We start from the raw sequence: 23,635 nt of genomic DNA on the forward strand, positions 1-23,635 counted from the left end.
AAGACAACAGTCTGTTTATTGGTATAATGGCACAACCCACACACCGTCCTGCAGTGTCAAGGTGAAGACCTACTGTCTACTTAACTGGAAAGGGACCGCGGAAAGCTTTGGTGTCTAAAGGCTGCTTTGTTGTTGTTTTGGTTTTTTGTTTTTTGTTTTTTAAATCAGATATTCCTTTATGGCAGGGTGGGATCGGACCACTTCTCCAGTCCTTGAATCTTGAAGTATACATATCAATAAGACAACCACAGGCTTTCAATCCTGGCAAGACCTTATATTCTGGCCCTCTCTCATCCAAGCAGAAACCATAAGTCTTGCAAAATCGACATCTTGGTTTCCAGAACACTCAGGAAAATTGTCCTTAAGCTCAGGAGGACTGTGCCCTGGACCCGTGCACTCTTAACACCTTTCCTCTGATCACACTCAGATTTAAAAAAAAACAAAAACAAAAACCAAAAACCTCCCCTTAGATACTGGGCGAGGAGTCGCTCTCTCGCCCAGTGAGTGCCATCGAGGCCTGGGCTCTTTCTGGGTGCAAGTTCATCCCCTGCTGCAGCAGCAGGCCCCGGGGGCATGGCTGGCATCCAGGACGGTGGGGTTAGGGGAGGACAGTGGACCGCGCGGGGGAAGCCAGGCCCGCCCCTGCTCACCCGTCGGGGCCCCGGGTGGCCCGCTCGCCCGCTCGCCCGCCTGCCAGCCCCGCCGGCGCCCCGCCCCCGCCCCCTCGCACGGCGGCTCGGCCGATGCCGCCGCCGTGACTCAGCGCTTCTCGCGGGCCGCCCGGCCGCGGCGGCGGCGGCGGCGGCGGCGGCTTAGGCGCGGGCTCCTCCCGCCTCGCCACCCCCTCTCGCCACCCCCGCCCGCCCGCCCCCGGCCGCGGGGCCTTCCCTCGCGCGGCCGCCGCCCGCCGCACTCACTCCGCGCCCGCCCCGCCACCGTGCCCACGGCCATGGAGCCCCGAACCCCCCGCCGCCGCCACACCCACCAGCGCGGCTACCTGCTGACGCGGGACCCGCATCTCAACAAGGTGAGCCCGCCGCCCCGCCGGAGAGTCCGTCGTCCTCCCCCCCCCCCGGGCCGGTGCCCCCCATCGCCCGCCCCTGGGCCGCGGGGACCCGCGTCCCACCGAGGGGACGTCCCCGGAGGCCACGGCGGAGCCGGCGCCCGCGCCCCTCAGCATCCAGTCCGGGGGCCACCGGGCAAGATGGAACTTGTGCCCGCCCGCCCGCTCGCCCGCCCGCCCGCCCGGGACTTTTCTTTGTCTGCCCGTCTCCCGAGAACCAGGAGCCTACCCCGGGGAGGGACGTGTGGACCGGTGCGGGAACCGAGCGGTGCCCGTGAGGGTGGCAGGCAGGCAAGAGGGCGGGCGGGCGGCCAGGGCAGCCGCGACGACGTGCCCTCCTTGTCCAGGTGACAGGACCTGGCAGTGACCGGAGGCTGCTCTGGATGGAGACAAGTGACACCCTACTGGTCCCTACTGAACAGAGATGGGCTCTGAGCGCCTGGGATCCCCACCGAGGATGTTGGGGGTCCAGGGCCTCTTGGGTTTCTGGGGCCACACGGTTAAGAGCCTAAGGATGCATGGGTGGGTGGCTGCTGTTGCACCTTGCATGCATGCCTTGGTGGGAAAAATTTACAGGAGCCTGTAGTAAAGCCATTTATTGTATTTATTATTTTCTTTCTGAATTTTAGCTTTGGGGAAGTTATTTTTTTTTTAACCTGTCCTCTTATTTATTTTTTTTTAATTGAAAGGAAATGCAGTGTATGCCCTAATCGGAGTTCATTTTTTCACAAGCTGTGACATATCTCCTCCCACCCTATCCCCAAGATCTCCCCTAAATCCTGAAGATCCTGTAGAAACAATCATTTTGCTTTTGTAAATAACTAGGTCTTATTTTACAGCGTGGTTTTAGATTGGGGTCCCCCCCCCCTGTGTTTCTAACATTTCCTATTTATTCAGTACATGGAACATGACATGAGTGTCAGCATGGATGCCTGTTTAGTCGTTTGGGTTATCACTTTAGTGAACCCCCTTTTTCATTAAGAAATGGATCTCATCATTCCCCTCCAGTTGTGTGGTTGATGACTTGTTGATCATTATTATTAACTTAAAGATGTCTGATTATTTCATACATTATAGCCAGTTTGAGTTTCCTTTTTTTTATGGTGACTTTTGCAAATCTTTGATTATTTACTATGTATAGTTAAATAGTATAAAAATTTTAAAGTTTTTCTACTTATTTTTCCCTCAAAATAAGTTTAATTGCCAGTTGAATTTTTCTTCTCTTCCTTTATTATTCTGTAGGTCCTGGTCTCTTTTCACTAGAACAAAGGTAAACTTCGGTGTGACAAAACCATTTGCTAGTTTCACGTGTTACCTGCCTGCCCTAATTTGTGATGAAATTATGGGCTGCCTTGACAAGATCACATGAGTAGTATAACCTGTTTGATTTTCTTAAGTCAAGGTTCAAATGTTTGTTAAGAGTGGGTAGACAGGTCAGACCATCCCTTAGCAAAGGTGTACTTCATTCTGTTTGGAATCTCCCGTCCTGTAACAGCTGGCACCAACTTTAGGATAGATAACACCGTCACAGAGATCTTGCACTAAAGGCAGAAACGTGTAGTATTAATATGTTTACACATTTTTTCTGTATTGTATGAAATTGGATTAAAAATCTGGGTCATCCTGGGGCAATCAATAAAGTGAATTTTACTTATTCAGCCTTAGGACCAGTACTGTGCCTCATGGAAGTAACATCATTGAAAGCAGGGCTTTTCCTCATCTGCCATACACTCAAGACTCCTCTGTCTTCATTAGCAGGATAGGATTTTTAATTTAATTCAGTTTTTATTTTTTTATTTTGAGATGATTTGACTCCAAAGGGATGCCAATCTTAACTCTCTAAATATCTCCTCATAGCCTGGCTTGGCCTGTCACCTGGTTGTAGAAAGACTCCTTTAACCACATTAAAGAAGAATTGTATGACCTTCCCTTTGGGTGACTAAGGCACACTTTGTTAGCACTATTTCCTTACATATGGGTATGGATGACAACTTCTCGTAGGGCTGGGGAAATGGCTCAGTGGTTAAGAGTGCTTGCTGTTCTTGCAGGGGACCTGAGTTCAGTTCCCAGAACCCCATCAGGTACTTACCACTAGAGGCAGACAAACACACACACACACACACACACACACACACACACACACACACACACACACACACCATCGCCATTAGTTAGCATTTTATTCACTTGCCCCTTCTGTTATTCAAGTATTTATGCTGTTATTTCCTGTTATGTTAAAGTACAATTATCGTTTCGCTATGTATCCCAGATTCGTCTAATTAACTCCCAAACTTAGCCTTTAGCTTAAAATATATTTGATGATTTTCTTCTTTCCATTTTTGTTGTGTAATTCATAGAATTAAAATAATATTAATTGACTCAGTAATCATTTCCCTAGGGACGCCTTTCCTAATTATCTCATTCCCACTGTCATTATTTAATGCTTACACTTATGCACTCAGTTTTCCCACATTATTTTGTATTTATTACTTTGTCATTATTTATTTAGTGAAAGTCTGATTGTGTACTTTGTCTGGTCTGGATAGAATTTACTATGCAGACTAGGTTGACCTTGAAGTCATCGAGATCTGCCTGCCTCTGCCTCCTAAGTGCTCAGATTAAAGGCATCAGCCACCACCCCATCAATTGCAGGTAGCTTCCAAAGTTAGTTCTGGCATTATCCTAAGACAATATACTCACACATGTAGCTGTCTAATTAATTAATATCTAAGTAATGCACATTTACACTGAAGTCCAAAGTTCATTTGAGTCTGTTATTGTATTATAGAAGACAGTCAGAAATGTTAGAATTTGGCTTAAACTTTACAATCTGTGAAATTGTAACTACTTGTGGGTAATCGAGTTAAAAATTGGTGAAATCAAAATTAATAGTTAGACATGAAGTGAAAAAAAAAAAACAATCAGAGAGACAAGATCTTCAGAATTCTAAACCTTATTCAAACATGTATCACTTCAGACTGTTTTCATCATAGCTGTTTGGGAAGTACATCAGCCTCAAACTAAGGGGATTTGCTGTCTTTATGAACAACTCTCTCTCTCTCTCTCTCTCTCTCTCTCTCTCTCTCTCTCTCTCACACACACACACACACACACACACACACACACACATATACACATATACACACACACTTTTTTTGAGGCAGGATCTCTCGTGGTATATCCCAGGCTGGCCTTGAACTCAAAGCAATCCTCCTGCCTCAGCCTTTTGAGTGCTACAGTTGCAGGTGTGAACCGTCATACCCTGCAGCCTGAACTATTTTAAGATGCTTATCCATGCCTATCACACACACACACACACACACACACACACACACACACACACACACACACATATATATATATATATATGTCTAATTTAAAATTTATTATTTCCAGGAATTTATGTTTTCCAGGATTGCTTCTGATTTAGATGGCTTGTGTTTCTATGTTTTCAGAAATTTTATGTGGCTAATAATCATGTTTTATAAACTGCTGTACAAAAATTAAAATTGCATGTACAATAAAATAATTCTTCTTATTTCTCACTTTGTTTATGCAGTGGTTGGAAAACACTAATTAATAACTTTGTTAAATGTAATTGTTCCTACGAGTCTCCAAATGCTACCCCTTTTAGATGTTTTAGGCATTTTGTTCCAGTTGTAGCTAGTGATGATTTCTCATAAAAATACAATTTGGACTGCATTATTAACTCTGAAATTTAAAAGGTGAATTTCTGAGAAATGCTTCATTGCTGTTTGCTTCCCAGCTTATCAAGACCTACTTTGGTGTGTTATAAGGAAAAGAGAGAGAGAAACACATCTTATGATTAGGAGCAGAAAGCACTGTGGTTTAAGACAAATGGTAATTGTTTTCAATATTAGAGAGACTATAAGAGGTCACCATTTTTCCTGAGGCTGTGGAGGTGGACTTGTAATACATCTAAGTCAACCACCCACCCTCCTGTTTGCGGACACCCGGAACCTTTGCCTTTGAAGACAGAAGACAGCTTATCTTTAGTCCTCAGCAGGCTCAGCTCTCCTTTTCCATTGTTTTAATATTTATAATTGTATTTTAGTCTATTTAAAAGTCTTATGATCATACTCTTTGCATAGTCATTTTCTTTTATCAGTTCTGAAATAATGAATGCTCTTTTATAGTCTACGTAACATTAAGATTTTATAACTCATTTGGAATGTGCCACTATTACTGTCTTGTGGGTCTCATTACATTTCTCTGTTACCACTGTATTTGTATTATTCCATCAGTTCACATCTTTATATATGATGCAGAAGATAAAATGTTACATCCTTTTAAACTCCCATACATATTTTGAAGATTTTAGGAGGGAGAGGAGACTGATACAGTTTCCAGATATTTACAGCTTCTGTTTTTTTGATTGCTGATGCCCCAAATTGTCCTCAGGAGATAGAGCTGTAAATTTTCTCAGGTCCCACCTGGCCCCACAGTCCCTCAGCTACTTATAAAATAATCATTCAGAGGCTTAATATTAATTATCAACTGTATGGTCTTTGGCAGGCCTCTTGCTATTTCTTATAGTTTAACTCAACCCATAACTATTCATCTATGTATCGCCATGCGTCCCACGGCTTTACCTGCGTCCCATTACATGTTGCTCCTAGGATGGCAGCCTGGTATCTTCCTCACTCCATCTTTCTCTTTCCTGTTTCTCTCCTTGGATTTCCTGCCTGCCTCTAAGCTGCCTTGTCATAGGCCAAAGCGGCTTATTTATTAACCAATGGGAACAACATATATTCACAGTGTACAAAAAGACATCCCCCAGCACTTCCCCTCTGCTATCTAATTAAAAAGGAAGGTTTTAGCTTTAATATAGTAAAATTATATATAACAAACAGTTATCAAGCAAGAATTACAGTTACAATATCTAGTCTATTTGTATTTGGCAAAATTAAAGAAAATATTTTGTCATTATCCTATATTTGTGAGTCTAAAGTTTCTTATTTATCTTTTATCAAAACCAAGGAAATTATAATTATAACTATCTAGACTTCAACTACCTCAAAGACCCCAGAAGGATATAATATTACCTAAGTAAACAGGAAGAGCGGAAGAGCATTGTAAGCAACTTCTAAAAAGCTGGAATGACAGAGACAGCTGGCTGCCTGGATAGTCACCCAAAGTTCCTCTGCAATGTTGGGGCATCCATCTTCAGCCTATAGACCTAGAGTTTCTCTGTTGCTTCTCCTTGTGTCCTGCAGAATGTCTGGCAGTCTCCTCTGCAAAGCAGGAACCTGAAGGACCACCTTGCCTTGTTTTGGCAAAATTTACTGGTCATTTTTTCCATAGGTCTTGCATGCTCAGTCGATACAACATTTTGTCAAGCAGTCCAGGCAAGAACAGTTTTTTTTTTTGCCCAAATGGTTAACTTTTCCCATAAGGAAAGCAAACTCCATATGGATTTTCTTCAATGCCCATCATATTCTTTGAAATAAATTGGGATTAATCCACAGAGTCTATTTAATGATCAAAGGAATTTATTTGGGGGTAAACTCACAACCACAGGAGATTTATCATAGGGCCCAGGAAAGCTGAGCTCTGTCCCACACTGAATGGCTTGGTCCAAGATTTCATCATCCAGAACCATGAGGTAGCCAAGAAGAGGGCCAGTGTACATGTATCCCAGGCCTTAAGGGTCCCTGGTGGTGATGCCCCAGAGGCCAGTAACTCAAGGTCATAGGCAGCTGTACCAGCTACAGCTGCCTCACCAGGGCGGTGCTTCAGGGCATGGCTCAGACAGCTACCCACTACCAGGGGACATTTTCCTTCCATCTCAAGATTTTTTTTTTTTTTTTTTGGACTAGGTCTGCAGGAGACCAGCTATCTTGGTTTTCCTTTCTTTGGGGATGTCCTTATTTCACTTTGATTTCGAAGCATATTTTCACTGGGTATGGAATTATCTGTTACCAGTTCTCTTCCTCAGTATTTACAAGCATTGTCCCCTTCCTCCTGGTCTACCCTGACTCTGATGAGAAAGCTGTAGTTGCTGTGTAATTATGTGTATGTATATCACTTTTCTTTGGATGTCTTAATGGTGGTGCTTGTTTTTTCATTTTCAAAATCTTGAATATAAATGCTTTTGCAATTAGAATTTGTGTTACTGTTCTTAGCTTTGTTAAACTTCGTGATTGTGTAACCTTACATCTTTTTGCAACATTTTTTATAAATTTTGGAATATTTTTCAAGTCTTTTTTCCTTTCTCCTCTTTTTGGTGTGTATATCTGTGTGCACTTGCACACACGCGGATGTGGAGAGGCCAGACAGCTATGGTGGATGTCTTCTTCATCGGCTCTTCATTTTGTTCTCTGAGTAGAGTCGATCTTTGAGCCTGGAGATCACTGGCTAGTTAGGCTGATCAGTGAACTCCAGGGATGCCTGCCTCTACCTCCCCAGAGTGAGGATTAAAGAATCCTGACACCATACCTGGCTTTTGCTTGAGTGCTGGGGTTGTGAAATGAGTCTCTTTGACTTACATGACAAGCACTGTTGTCAGCTGAGCCAACTCCAGCATTCTCTCCTTTTTAGACTGATGATGTAAATGCTAAATGCAGAATAAAAGGCCTGCTAGTGTTTTATTTCATAATTTTGTCAGGTTGGTTCATTTGGAATGATCCATCACGAGCATCCCTGACTTTCCCTCTCTATTTCATTTCCGTTCTTGAACCCATCCAGTGAAAATTTTCAGTTATTGTGTTATTCAGTTCTAGTACTTGTTTTTAATCATTTGTAGTGGCTGATCTTGGTTGTCAATTTGACACACCTGAGAGAGCCTCAGGTGGGGGAATTGCCTCCATCAGGCTGGGGAATGTCTGTGGGACATCATAGAGGCCCTGTCCCTGGATAGGAGGGTCTGGGATCTAGAAGGTAACTGATAAGCCCAGGAAGCAAACCCATAAACAGTGTTCCTGAATGGATTCTTCTTCAGTTCCTGCCCCAGGCTCTTACCTTGAGTTCCTGCCTTGGCCATTGGATGGAAGATTAAGATAAAATTGTCCTTCCCAAGTTGCTTATGGTCATGGTACTTTATCCCAGCAGCAAAATGTGACTGACACGGGAACCATAAGCATGAATTCGATGTAACTTGTTGGAAAATATTAGCTGAGAGTGACAGTTAACTTTTTGTATCACAGGGGTGCCCATACATTTGGTCAGTCAGTGTTCTTAGTAGTGCCTTAGAGGGTGTTTCTGGATGAGATTAGCCTTTGAATTGAGTAAAGCAGATTCTTCTTTCTGGCGTGGGTGAGCCTCATTTAATCAGTTGAAGGCCTGACTAGAATAAAAACACCAAGTAGGGAGGTTCTCCTCCTGCCTGTTTTGGAGCTGGGACATCAGGTGGTTTTTGTTTTTTTCTTTTCCCATAAACTCACAACCAAAAGATTACTACTTCAGGATCTTGCACTTAGGGCTTTTCAGGCCTGATATCACAGCACTGACTCCCCTGGGTCTACAGCTTGCTAGAGGTAGCACTGTGGCTTTTCTGACCCCACAGTCGAGTGAGTCAATTATAGTTCTCTTATAATTAATAAATCTCTTATATATGTGTCTATACAAATGTGTATATGCATTGCATTTCTGAGGAATTCTGACCAATGCAGCAAGCTCCACAAGCTCAATAAAGTAGCAAACTTAAGTCAGAAAACATCTCTACACATGTCAGGGGTGGCCTGGTAGAGGAAGCTGCCCATGAAATTTCTGGGTTTATGTCAGAGGTACATGGGCCTTAAAATCTGAAGCATAGTTCTCTTTAGCAGTTCTTGGCATGTTTTATGCCAAAGGCCCCTTTACAGTTTGTTGAAGTGCATATACCTTAAAACCACCATTTAAACACTGTACGTGATACTACCAACAACACTGATTATATGGAATGTATTAAAAATGTGTGATATAAGATATGTTGGACCCATTGGACCAAGACAGTATCTTAAGATGCTGACACTTGTGTGCAGCTTAAAGTAAGTCTTTATTTGCTTGTTTTTAGATACTTTACTGTTTGGAGGTGTCGGTGTGTATGACTAGGCCTGGCTCAAGATTTTATTTGTGTGTGTGTGTGTGTGTGTGTGTGTGTGTGTGTGTGTGTGTGTGTGTGCGCGCGTGCGCGCGCGTGTATATGGAGGCCAGAGGACAACTTCAGGTGTTGTCCCTCAGGAGCCATCCACCTCTTTTTGAGACACAGCCTCTCATTGATCTGGAACTTGCTGGTTAGGCTAGACTTTACCTTAAAAGATTTATGCAAAATTTTTTTTCTTTTTTTGAGATCAAGTCTGTGTAGTTCAGACTGGCTTTGAACATTTTTCATTTTTTTTTTTTTTTTTTTTTTTGGTTTTCCGAGACAGGGTTTCTCTTGTGTAGCTTTGCGCCTTTCCTGGATCTCACTTGGTAGCCCAGGCTGGCCTCGAACTCACAGAGATCCGCCTGGCTCTGCCTCCCGAGTGCTGGGATTAAAGGCGTGCGCCACCACCGCCCGGCCCCATTTTTCATTTTTATTTATTTTTTTAAGGCAGAATATCACTATGTGTCCCTACTTGGACTAAACAGAACTCACTGTGTAGACCAGGCTGACCTTGAAGTCACAGAGATCCACCTTCCTCTGCCTGGAAAGTCACACACTGCCACACCTGGGTCTGCCCTTGAACTCCACTCTACTCTGTGGAGTGCTGGAATTATAGGTACATGTCACCGTGCCTGGGCTCTAAATCCTTAATCAGTACCCCCAAAAATTAAAAAATGAGGCAGGGGAGGTGTTGAACCAAGTGCCCACTGTACAAGTCTGAAATGGTAAGTTTGATCCCAGCACCCATGTGACATGGTGAGCAGAGTGGGGCGTGTCTAAGCCCAGGACTGGTTCAAGTGGAGACAGGAGATCTCTGGAGCTCATTGGCCAGGCAGCCTAGCTGACTTGATGAGTTCCAGGTTCACTGAGAGACCCTGTCTCAGTAAGGCAGAGAGCAACTAACATAGTTGGTGTGGGCCTCTGTTCATCATGCACATGCCTATACACACACACACACACACACACACACACACACACACACACACACACCAACGTAGAGACACGAGAAATAAAATGGTGTACCACTAGGAAGATATAAAAAATACTATGTTTTAATTATAAAAACAGGTTATTTAAGGTGGGCGAGAGGGGGAGAACAGGGGATTCTGTGGCTATTATGTTGAACTGAATGGTGTTGTAAAATAATAATAATAATAATAATAATAATAAAAAAACCAAAAAAAAAAAAAACAGGTTATTTAAATAATAATTTTGGGCACTCTAAAAACTGTGCAGAAAAGAATGCCTCTCTTTTTGTAGATGTAAAATATGTATATAACTACATTGACAAATTCAAAATATGACAAAAATTCAAGCTCAATTTAACCTTTTTAAAAAATGTATACTTGTATTGAGACAGAGTCTTGTTATGTAGCTTCAGCAAGCCTTGGCCTTACAATCAGCTTCCCTCATGCTGAAATTACAGGCACACAGCTAGCTTCAGCTTTATTTATTTGATTTAGAATAATATAAGTTTCCCTCTTATATATGTATGGCAATAAAATTTTCCAAAATTCTAAAATATTTTAAATACAAAGAAATATTTTTAAAGATTAATTTGTCAAATTATTTGCAGTAACATTAAATCATTTATATAGATTTAACTTATTTAAAGTTTAAACAATAGACTATGAAAAAGGACATCTCATTTAGACAAAAATGATACTTTAAAATTGGAATGTGAAATACATCAATAATGTGCTTTTAGTCCTTTTTACTATGTTTGACAACATAAACAAACTTTTAGTCCATTTTACTGTATTTCTTCATTTTAACTAAGAAGATTATCTGCCGAATTGACGAGAGCCTAAGGGAATTTGGTATAGTGAACATTTTGTGCATTCTTTTGGTGACTAGTTCTATTGGTTCTTGTCAGTGTCCAGTGCTATGCAATCAGCACCAAAACATTCTCTGTCTCTCCATGTGGGCCCTGCTTTTCCAGAGCGTCCTGTGAATAGAGTCTGGTTTCTTTCACTTGACCTGATGCATCTGAGGTTAATTTGCACTCATGTGTCAGCAGCTGTCTCCCTTGTAGCAATGAGTGTGTAGCGAGTACTCGAGTGAACAGAAACACTCTACCTGTCTTCGTGAGTGTGTGATGGACACGCAGGGTGTGGCGGCATCTTGTCCTCGTGAGTGTGTGAGGAGTACTGTGGGGTATGGAGGCACCTCCTGGTCTTCTCTGTTGAGCGCTTGAAATACTGTTAGGTTATCAGTTCCTTTGTGATCGTTGCCTTTCACTTGCTTTTGTGGTTTGTAATATTTCTTCTCCGTGAAAGTAAAAATAGTGTCTAGTTACAGAAAATAGTTGAGTTAATTCTCAATTTGTGGATTACCCATTAAGTGTCAAGTAGTATTCTGGACACTAGATAAACAAACATAACCATTTCTGCCCTCTTATTTCAGTTGTCTTAAACATATCAATAAGTCTGTTGTCACAGTTAGCATCTGGTGTAGGTTATCTGGCTCAAGATGTCTAGTGAGTTACAATTTTTTGCAATTGCTTGGTTTAGTTTTAGTTATAATTCTGAGACAAGTGAATCCAAACCACACGAGTTTCTCTGGGAACATTAAAGATGGTCATTGAAGAGAATAAAATGTGTTTGTTTTCTGATAAGTTTCTGCTGAATCCACGAATCCCTCCCGCAGTTCCCGAGTGGTTGGTTTGCATATAGACTTCTAACACAAGCCCCTCGTGCTGGCAATCCACTTCTGACTTCTGCATGAGAGCTTTGTTTTCTCAGGAAGCTAGGTGGAGTTCAGAAGTAGAGTAGTCGAGTTGTTTGGTGTGCTGCCCTTTGCAGTGGAACAGAGTGCCCTTCTGCTGTCCAGAAGTCGAGTGCAAGAGTCTTAGGGTGTAAGGAAAAAAAGAACAAGGAAGGGGTGAAACTCAGATTGGATTTAGAATGTGAGGGACCTCTGGGGGGCCCGCATTGCAGGTGTCTGGAAACCCGATCTGTGTATGGACCTTTAACCCTCTCAACTCCATGACAAGTCTGACAGAAGTCAAATGCAAGTCAGACCCTGGATGTGCACTCCGAAGCCGTCAGTTTTGTGCAGGCCATGCAGGGTGACATGAATAGACAACTTCTTTGAAACACCTTACTGCCAGGTTTTGGACAGGGCTGACTTGTTTATCAGTTTCTATAAAATTGTCTAAAACGATGTCTCTAGTAATATGGTAAATAAAAGCTATGGTTAAATAAAATCGTGTATTATCCTAAGAGTTTCAGGGATTCTAAGATTTAAGTTTTCTTAGTCACTGATTTTTTTCCCCCCACCTCTTAAAGGGCCATGAAATGATATGAAATCAATAATGGGACCCTTTTTTTCCCCTTTTAAACTTGGCTCATTTCCCCAGATTTCTAAGCCCTAATTATTAGTTTTTTAAAAAGATGAGTTGGTGCTTTAGTGTGTCTGCGAATATTTGGCGAACAGTGTAGGAGTCTGCAGTTACTAAACATCAAAGACTGTGGAGAGACTTCCAGATGGCATTCCCATTCACGTGGGGTAAGGGACACTGCATAGAGGTCTGTTCGATCAGACCAGACGGGGGGAAACAGGTAAAAGGCCTGGCTGTCTGAGTGAAGACGGCGAAGTGCCACTGTTACTTGGACGAAGGAGCGTATGTTAGAGCTTCTGACCATAAGCTGTGTCCTCAGAAGACCGTATTTGGTTGGTATTTTTGCAGGCACGTGGTCACAGTGTATAACATCTAGTGCTCCACTGTTTCTCTATAACATTTGTATTCATTTGAGATTTTTTTTTGCCTAACATTTTTTTCGTTTCTTTTCCTCCCTCCCTTTCTTCTTCCCTCCCTCCCTCCCTCCCTCCCTCCCTCCCTCCCTCCCTCCCTCCCTCCCTCCTCTCCCTCCCTCCTTTCTTCCTTCCCTTCCTCTCTTTCTTTCATTTTCAAGTTTGAAAGAGTCCAAGTTTCTCTTCTACTTCACACACACACACACACACACACACACACACACACACACACATGAATATACACAATTGAAAATCTATTGAATTATCTCTTCCGTCTTATAGATGATTCTTGCACTAATGTCCCTTTTTGACTGCTTTAAGTTTAAAAATAATTTTACCAGAATGAATATTCTAATCAGTTTTCTAAATAGCATTTTATAGTTGTAAAAAAACGTTAGTGTTTCTAAAATTAAATATGTAAAATGTCTGTTTTGTGTATGCAATAAACTGAGGTCTTGCTATGGCAGGATTCAAGAGTCATTATTCCTCATTGTATGAACATCCAGGGACAGGGGAATGGCTGCAGAGCCGTTCATGTCTTTAGTGAATGCGTTCCTGTCCATCTGGACTGTCAAGAAACAGTAGCATCACAAGGTACAAACCTTACTTAGTTTTTGGGGCTATAATGGTAAAATGCCATGGACTGGGTTTTTAAAATACAAGGTATGTGCTTTTGCATTTCTGAAGGCTGCTGGGAAGCCCCACGTCAACACACTGTAGTCAGTATCTGGTGGGGAATCCAATTCCTGCTTCATAGACAGCCATCTTCTGTCCTCACATGGCAGAAGGACCATACAGGCTCTCTGAGGTTTCTTTTATTCTAGTCTAATGGTTGGCTGTCATACTGTTCATAAGGGCAGACAGCCAACCATCCATCATGCCATGTCAACACTTAATAATGGGCCCAAAGAAACAGCAGCCCAGTCTTGGAATAGAAGCTTCTTAGGATTCAGTATCTCCATCAGGAATCTTCTAGAGAGGATTCCTCATCCTTGTCTACCAGGGCATTCTCGTTATTGATGACTGCTGGGCCTCTTTGCTTTGACTTCCTGTAGTGTAGTCCAACAAATCTTTTAGGTCCATTCTGTATCGACTCCTTAGTTCTATTTTATTTGCTTAGTCTTGAGTTCTTTTACAATTACTATTGCTTTATAAGCCTATGTTTATGTAAACAGATCATTTAACATGAGAATAATAGCAGAGGTGATGAGTCTAGAAACGCTTTAGAGAGGATCAAGCACTTGGGGTCAGTCTTGAAAGGAGAAGCAGGTAAAAAGGACTTCCTCTTTTTTTTTTTTTTTGAGGGGGGGTTTGTTTGTTTGCTTGTTTTGTTTTTTTAAATATCAGTTTCTCTTTGTAATAGTCCTGGCTGTGCTGGAACACTTTCTGTAGACCAGGCTGGCCTTGAACTCACAGAGATCTGCCTGCCCTTGCCGCCTGAGTGCTGGGATTAAAGGCCTATGCCACCACTGCCCAGCCAGAAGGACATTTTCTAAAAGTTAGAACGTAATTACACAAATTACCCCCTTCTCATCCTTCCCTTGTTCCCTCTCAGAATTATGACCTTTTTAAAAATTGTGTGTGTGTGTGTCTGTCTGTCTCTCCTCTACTCTATACCCCTGCTTAAATATATAAATACAACCTGCTCAGTCCATTTAGCGTTACTTGTATCTGTATGATTTCAGGGCTGACCATTTGGTATTGGATAACCAGTTAGGGGTCTCATCCCTGGGGAAGAGTATTTCTCTTCCTCTCAACATTCCTTGGGTGCCTATAGTTCTTTGTTTATGGGTGGAGCCTTGTGAGATTTCCCCTTCTACATTAGCGTATCTGTTGGTGGTATACTTCTTCACTTCTTGTTTAGGCAGGCATAGGGCAGTTGAGGTATCATGAATGAAACTTCCTTGTCATTTTAAGAGACAAAAATCTCACAGCCGATTTCCTGGTCCCCTGGCTCTTACCATCTTTCCTCCCTGTTTCCCATGGTTCTCTGGACCTTAGGTGCAGGAGTTGGATTATACACGTGTCCGTTGGGCCTGGGCACTCTGTAATCACTTGTTCCCTGCATTTTGACTGGTTTCTGTAAAGGTCTCCTTCTGTTACAGAGCAGAGTGTCTGACAGATGGTAAGAAGTACACTTATCTGTGGGTAGAAGGACAAACATTAAGAATGCAATTAGAAAGTTCTGTGTTTTAGCAGAGTGGCAGTTACAGGTTCTAGAAGATCCATGACCTTACTAGCCCTGGTAGTTGTCTTGATTTCTAGTGTCAGGAGTGATCTCCCTTCAGTCAAGTGAGGCTTACATCCAGTTCCAGAGCTGTTGGTTACTGACAAGGTATGTGAGCCACTTCTGCACCCTTAGCGATAACTTGCCATGATGGTGTCACTGTTGTGATTTGTAAGTGTTACAGCTGGGTAGGACTGTTGGTTGCTCCCTCTCTTGGAAGCTTGCATGGTGTCTTCCAATACGATAAAAGCTAGTCCTCAGGTAGGAGGCTTTCAAGTCAGATCAAGCTTGAGTCCACTAGGTTTTATGTCCGAAGTGTGTGGTGTCAAGAAGAACATTCTTGATAAAGATGCCTGCATGAAGAATAAAATGTGCTGCATTTGGGCTTGGGAAGAAATGAGTGTGACCAGGACTGCATAAGGACAGTAGGAGATAACCTGAGAATGGAGGCTTGGAACAGCTCCCTGGGCATCCTGCAGTTTATTTCCTGACCTAGTTCACAGTTGGAAGCACGACAGGTGTCAGCTGACCCAATTCTCGTCACATTTAAAATAGGGAACTGTTCATTTCTATATTTTCTGACGTTAATGATTGTATCTTTCATTTTTTGTGTACACATGTATATGCTGTATATATCGTATGTGCATGTGTGTAGGTGGATTTATGTGCACATGTGTGTACATGCAAATGTGGAGGCTAGAGATAGACCAGGTATCTTTCTCGATCACTTTCAACCTTATTTTTTGACATGGGGTCGCTCACTGACATTGGAGCTCACTGATTGGCTAGCCAGCCGGAGGTCCACATGTCTCCCCTCCCCCAGTGCCAGGGTTCCAGACACGTGGGCCTCGCAGCTCATTTCCTCGTGTTTGCACAGCAGACACTTCACTGGCTGAGCTCTGTCTCTCAGGCCTCTCATGTTTGTGCTTTTCGGCAGTTTCTTCCTGGCCGTTCTCTGCTCCCACCTTCGCATCTGTAGCTAAGGAAGCAGATGGGTGGTGCACGGTTGGCTGGCTGTGCTCCAGCAGCTAGACCCTGCCCTCCAGAGTCCGTGTGTGTATGCACTATTTGTCTTGTCCTCTGCAAATCATCGTTTCCCTTTTCTTCCTAGGACTTGGCGTTTACTCTGGAGGAGAGACAACAGCTAAACATTCATGGGTTGCTGCCGCCTTCCTTCGTCAGTCAGGAGATCCAGGTCCTTAGAGTAGTTAAGAATTTCGAGCGTCTGAATTCTGACTTTGACAGGTAACACATTTATGAACATATTTCTCTTAGGAAACACTCTTCCCTGTTGCTTTTTTTGTAAAAGAAAGTTGAGCTATTTACATGATTTGGAATGGATAGTTAACTTTAGGAGAATTTGTTCACAAATGCAGTGATTTTTTTTTTTAAGCATTTACTATCTTTAGGAACATTTGAGTGAAATATTTTTATAATCTATTCTCAGTTTACCTTTCTCAAGATATTTTTCTATGAGAAATGATATCTGCCCATTCTTATTTAATATATTATCTATTTATATGTAAACATGAATATTCTTAACAAAAGAAGGAAGAAATGTCCAAGAAAATTTCTGCCCTCATTTCTAAAATTGATCATTGGTGGTTACTGGTGTTTATAACTGCCTTCTTCTGGGAGAGTGACGAAGATTTTCAGTCCTGAACAATCTGGGCCTTGGTAGTGCTTCCTAGCTTGGCATGAGTTTCTGTCTACAGTACAGCAGGACAGTATCTGATGGCAGGAAGGGGCGGCCATCTTATCAAGTACGTTTTCTTTGAAGGAAATGCTCACGGGAACTATGTTAGTCCCTTCTGAGGACAGTTTTCCCAGTGACCTGCCTTCTGCTAATGTCACCTCTTGAATTCCCCAGCGCTGTTCTGGTTGGCACATTGGAGACTGAGCTTTCTGCACACAATCACACACTTAAGTGATCTCTAAACCACACCAGAGATCAGTGTGCATAGGGCCTTGCTATGTTAGTGAACACAGATTTTCAGGACTTTTCAGTTGTACGAAGCAGTTTGAATTTTATTGAAGTTATTGGTAATGCAAAAAGGGTTATATTCATAGAGAGATAACTAGACAAGAAATGCCTTTACACAGAGAAAGGCCACTAAAAGCTGGGTGTGGTGGTGCATTTGTTTAATCCCAGCATTCAGGAGGCAGAGGCAGGTGGAACTCTGTAAGTTCTGTGTCAGCCTGGTCTATATAGTGAGTTCTAGGCCCCCCAGGACTGCATAATGAGACTGTCTAAAGAAAGAAAGGAAGGGAAGAGAAGGAAGCAAAGAAGGGCTGTTAGTTTGCTTAAGTTAGTGGTTAAACTATATTGTGATATTTTCATCTCTTTAATTATAAAATAGAGACTACCTCTGTCCATGTACTGAGCAAAATTATGTTATTTCACAATAGTAGTAATGTTTAAATGGTAGCAACCCAATTTGGGTTTCCTCATTCTTTGAGATGTTGAGGTTTTTTTGTATGTATACATTTGTGTCTGTGTGCACCTGTGTGTGTGTGTGCATGCACATGCTTGAACTTGTAAAAGTTAGGAGTTGATGATGAATATTTTTCTCTCTAGTATTCCACCTTATTTTTTGAGACAGTATGTCTCACTGAACCCAGAGCACACCGATTGACTAACCTGGCTGGCTAGTGAGATCTGGGGATCTTTGTGTCTGCAACCCCAGCACCAGGTTATAGATATTGGACCACTGAACCCAGGTTTTGCTCTGATGTCAGAGATCCAAACTCAGGTCCTCCTGTTTGCACCTCAGATACTTCCCCACCCAGCCATCTCCCCAGCCCCTTGAAGGATATTTCTGAAAACGGTCGCTATTGTTTTTTAAACACAGGGTCTCACTGTGTAACTCAAGCTGTCCTCATACTTGGTCCTGCCTGAGTTGCCCAAGTATTAGGATTAGAGGTGCATGCCACCATGCCTGGCTTGATTATGTGTGGGAATGTTATTTTAAGATGTGTTACTTTTGTTTATGTTGCATTTGTTTTACTCTATGAAGCTGTGTTACTTTGCCTGTCTAGAACACCTGATGGTCTAATAAAGAACTGAATAGCCAATAGCAAGGCAGGAGAAAGGACAGGCAGGGCTGGCAGGCAGAGAGAATATATATATATGAGAAAAAAGAAGTAGCCAGAGAAGGAGGAGGACTCCAGGGGCCAGCCATCCAGCTGCACAGCAAGCCATGGAATAAGAATAAGATTTACAAAAGTAAGAGAATGGGAAAAGCCCAGAGGCAAAAGATAGATGGGATGATTTAAGTTAAAGAAAGCTAGCTACAAACAAGCCAAGCTAAGTCCAGGCATTTATAATTAAGAATAAGCCTCTGTGTGATTTATTTGGGAGCTGGGTGGCGGGCCCCCCAAAAGAGTAAAAAAAAAAATTATGCGTGTTTTCTATTTGACTAAAGATGTACTTTATACTTGCTTGTAATTAGAATTCTAATAGCCATATTTACTATTGGATTTTGACTGTTGTATGTAGATCTAATTGTGTCCAATTTCCACAGGTATCTTCTGTTGATGGATCTGCAAGATAGAAATGAGAAGCTCTTTTATAGTGTGCTGATGTCTGATATTGAAAAATTCATGCCTATCGTTTATACCCCCACTGTGGGTCTCGCATGCCAGCAATACAGTTTGGCATTTCGGAAGCCAAGGTATGTAAACTTTTATTTTGGATACAAATTTGTATTTTATCTTTTTGTAATTTTTTTATTTTGTAATTGACATGAGTTGTATTAGTTTATCATGCAGAAAATGGAGAAATCAGGAAATGGCTAAATGGAGCGAATTCATGTTTACATTATAAATTCTATTTGGCAATTATTCAAGCTAACTAAAATATATATTATCAGTGATTTTTGACAAGAACACTGAAACCAGTCTCCTAGAAAATTCAAGAATATAACATCTTGGAGAATGGAGAGCTGGCTCAGTGGGGAATGGCTCATACTGCCGTTGTAAAGGACCTGGGTTTGAGTTCAGTTCCCAGCACCCACACTGGGCAGCTCACAGCTGTCCCTTACTTCAGTTCTTGGGATTCAACACTCTCTTCTGGCTTCTTTGGGCAAGGCAACTGCATTTATGTTCATATATACACTCATGCTTAAATCTTAAGTATTTAAGTAGTGAAAAAATACGTTTTCACTGGTACACAGCAGGTCTCTAAGCAGGTCTCCTTATCTAATTGAAATTCTGCATTATTGGACAAGCCTCTCCTAATCTTGCACCAAATCTTGTAGCCCATGTGTAGCGGGAATCTTAGAGAGTCTTATTAATAAAATCAAACCTGAGCCAGGTATTGGGGTGAATGCTGGTAGATCAGATGCAGAACAAGCCACAGCTATCTCACCTTGCCAATTCCTTAGCTGGTCTTGTTTCCTCAGACTGGAGGCCTCTGAGTCCTCATCCAGAATGGGTCTCAGCTGAATTGCTGCTCAAAAGCCTGAAAGCTTAACCAGCCAAATGCTTAACCAGGTCAAATGCTTCTAGTTTCTGGTCCTCACGCCTTATATACCTTTCTGCTTTCTACCACCACTCCCTGGGATTAAAGGCTCACTTCTGAGATTAAAGGCGTGAGTCACCATGCTTGGCTCTATCCTTGAACACATGGATTTCTGCCTCTGGAATGTTAGGATTAGGGGCAGGTGCTACCACTGCCTATCCTTTATGTATAATATTGTGGCTGTTCTGTCTCTGACCCCAGATAAGTTTATTAGCATGCACAATATTTGGGGAAATACAATACCACACCCATGGTAAGCTAAATCAACAGCCACCCTTTTATGAAAAGAATGGCTGTTGATTTAGCTTATGTAGTATGTAGGTCACCAACTTCTGTTCCCTTTTTTTGGAGTTCCATTGGCTGAGCTCTAACAAGCGTGTCAGTTAGAATGGCACGTGAAAAAAAAAAAAAAAGACTTACCTTTCTATGTTTGGCTGTTTCATGTAACACATTGTCCTCCACATAAAAACCTAGGGTTTTTACAGTGACGGGGTACCTTCCTTCTTTAAGGCCAAATGGTGTCCTGTTGTGTGTGTATCTTCATTCATTCATTTATTACAGACATTGAGTTTGATTCTGTATCTTGTGTATTCTGAATCTGTTTGACAGACTTACAGTGATACCTATTTGACAGAGTGATGTCATTTTTCTTTGGATCCATAATTAGTAGTGAGATTGGTAGAAGTTTTGTTTTAAAATTTGAGACACCTTCACACTGTTTTCTGTACTGGCTGTATTAATTTCCCTTGCTTCCATCATTGGGTAATTTTCTTTTCATTCATACCCCAGACAGAATGTCTCTCATCATTTCAAGGATATCCATTTTCACACATGTCAAATGATAGTTGACTGTGGGTTTAATTTGCATTTCATCGATGATTAGTAATGTTGAATACATATTCATACACTTCTTGTCATTTATCTGCCTTAGATAATTTTTTAGAGATTCATTTGTTCTATTTTATATGTATATGTTTTGCCTGTATGTGGCATATGCATCACACGCATGCCTGATGCCCTGGGAATTTGAGGAGGGCATAGGCTTCTTTTGCTTCCACTTTCTGGGATTGCAGGTGTATGCCACCACACCTGGTTTATGGGGTGCTAATCAGAGCTGTGTGTTTGCTAGGCAAGCGCTCTGCCAGATAAGCTGTGTCCCCAGCTTCCCAGATCAATTCTTATATTAATAATTTTATTCCTAAGGATTGCTAAGGGAAAACGCTGCAATATGCATTTATGGGTTTCATGAGGAATTTTTTTCTCTTTGGCATGGATACTTTGTGTTGGATTTCAGGATGTCATGGATAATCATTTTTCAGAATGTTGTTGGGGTTGATTAAGCCGTCTTATTTCCATATGCCCATAGCACTTCAATTCCTATAGAATTCTGCATATTTGGTGTTTCTGTCTGCTTATCACAGCACACTTAATTGTGGCTAACCTTTACGCAGATGGCAGAGACAGCTCTCTGTGTCTCTGAGCTCCCTGTGGTACCTGAATTACTTACTAATGTATCTTATGAAACGTTTCAGAAAGCATCACACAAATTAATAATACAAGTGTATAAAGCAGACTTAAAAAGTTTCTTTGGAAGTATTCCTACTTACTATATATTTTAAACTTAAAAATGTTAGATATTGATTTTATATGTATGAGTGTTTTGATGGCATGCACATAAGTGCACCACATGCATGCCAGGTGCCTGTGGAGGTCAGAGAGAGCATCAGAGCCTCTGGAAAGAGAGTTACAGATGGCTGTGAGAAGTCCTGTGGGTGCTAGGAACCAAAGTGGGTCCTCTGCACGAGCAGCCAGTGCTCTTAAGCACCGTGCCCGAGCCATCTCTTCAGTCCCTGCCTCCTGTATTTTCAAAATCCATTCCCCCCAAAAACTCAGTCGTTTTTAGTACTTTTTAGCTACATCTCATTATACTATATTTTTGATAACCATGTTCTTACCTTTGATATTTTTAATGTTCTGTCAAGGTTATTTTGATCCCTTTTGCTAATACCCTAATATTTGTTTAGTCATAACCAGGTTATAAGGTTCTAGAGAGGGAAATGTTTTTTGAGACAGGGGCTCGCTGTATATCCCAGTCCAGCCTTTGTTTCCATGTGTAGATGAAGGTACTGTCAAATTCACAATGCTCCTGCCTCCAGCTGTGGAGCTGGGGTTCTAGGCATGCACCACCACACTGGGCCCGAAAGATCATTATTACAAGTTATTCTTGCAGTCCTGCTGAGTAGGTCTAGTTCCTGGCTGGCTCGTTTAATGTGCCCTTTGTGCTATCTCATTGAAACAGTAACTTAGGACTATCCTGTTCATGTGCTCTTAGAGAAAATGTTAAGTAATGATGATCCATCATTCCTTAATATGTTTATGCATATTATTTTAACAGATGGATCCTTGTAAATAATTGATCCTGAAGGAAGTGCAGCTCTAACAAATCAATCTATGAGAACAAAGAATTTTGACTGGGTGTAGACAGCCTGAATGCATGCCTTTTCCACTGCTCATCTTTAGGTGGCGAATCATTGATCTGATTTTGGCAAACAGGTGGAGCTAATACAGATTATTGAAAACAGTTTAAAAAGCACAACAAGCATTTCCCAAGATGAGCAGACTAGTACTGCTGGGTCACCAAAAGTCAGGGTGGAAACAATGGTCAGTGCTCAAATTAGGTGGAGAAACTGCAATCAAATAGAATTCTTGGCTTCGTAGTTCCTTAGAATAATACCTATTTTGTGAGTTTTGGAAGGGTAGGAGTTGGGCATAATACAAACGATATAGCTGGAATAATCTTCAACACAGCGCAGCGGCTCCTCAGCGGTGGTTATTGTCAACAATATTATAACAACTCCCAAGAGTTTGTGGGTTTTTGGGTTTTTTTGATTTTTCGAGACAGGGTTTCTCTGTGTAGCTTTGCGCCTTTTTCCTGGAACTCACTCTGTAGACCAGGCTGGCCTCAAACTCACAGAGATCTGCCTGGCTCTGCCTCCCAAGTGCTGGAATTAAAGGTGTGTGCCACCACTGTCAAGCTACTCCCAGGATTTTTGATGTCTAAATCGATGGAGGGTATTATTCACCAGCTTTATAATAGTAGCATATGTTTGCAAAAGAGAAAGAAGTTTCAAGGGTCTTTTGGACAGATCCAAATAGACAGATCTAGAAGTCAGTTAAATGTATGGACTGGGAACTTAGTAGATGCTATATTCAAAGATTCTAATGTTTTTATTATAATTTGTCTTTATTTCTGAGAATTTCACATGTGTATATAATGAAATATAATCAGCTTCTTGAACTTTCTTACTCCTTCCATCTCCCTCCAAATTTCATGACCCTCCAACTTTTGATAATCCAGTTAATGCTGTCCAGTTGTACACGGGTGTGACATTGTACCTAGGGAGATATGAATCAATGTCTACTCACCCCAGATAGGGAACTCATGACACACTGAAGTTCAGATGCCACCAGAGTCCAACTTCCTGGACCAGTGAATTGGATTGGGATTACTTACAGGAACAGGAATGACTCAAAGGTGCCTGCATCACCAAACCAACCGAGCATGGGTGACAAAGCATGGAAGCTGGAAACCTGTGGTGTAGGCAGCTTAGCAGGTCGGGGAGTATCCTTTCCAGGTAGTTTAGTTTGTCTCTGCTTCTTCCAGGCAGCTTGGCTTGGCTGAGCAAGTCTCTCAGCAGTCCTTACTGCTTACCTATGCTTGGGCAGGGAGTGCCCTAGTGAATCTGGTCAGTTTGGGGGACTTCCTGAAGCCATTGTGTTTGTTCACTTACTGTAGGATGGAATGTTTCAACTCCCTTAGCACGTCTTGTTTCATCTCCCCAGTTAACATCCAGTGTCTTAAGAAACTTCTTTCCAGAATGGGAGGTTTAATTCTCAGGAAGCAGGTACATGACACTCCTCCAGTAGCTGTCAACTGCTGATAGCTTCCAAGGAAGGGATGGGTGTTCTCTGGAACGCCTC

The 23,635-nt window shown here is 42.0% G+C and overlaps 1 protein-coding gene across 1 annotated transcript in view; it reads left to right on the top strand.

Moving 5' to 3' along the window:
* Positions 1 to 867: 867 nt before the first annotated feature.
* The window catches only part of Me1 (malic enzyme 1), a 115,338-nt gene continuing 92,570 nt past the window's right edge, over positions 868 to 23,635 (top strand). Inside the window, exons 1-3 of the mRNA XM_076576733.1 lie at positions 868 to 1,027; positions 16,244 to 16,377; positions 18,657 to 18,806. Coding sequence (XP_076432848.1) covers positions 950 to 1,027; positions 16,244 to 16,377; positions 18,657 to 18,806 — 362 coding nt within the window. The 5' untranslated portion in view covers positions 868 to 949. The remainder of the gene's footprint in view (positions 1,028 to 16,243; positions 16,378 to 18,656; positions 18,807 to 23,635) is intronic.

Source organism: Peromyscus maniculatus, chromosome 7 (genome assembly GCF_049852395.1).
Source record: "Peromyscus maniculatus bairdii isolate BWxNUB_F1_BW_parent chromosome 7, HU_Pman_BW_mat_3.1, whole genome shotgun sequence".
Lineage (NCBI taxonomy): Eukaryota > Metazoa > Chordata > Mammalia > Rodentia > Cricetidae > Peromyscus > Peromyscus maniculatus.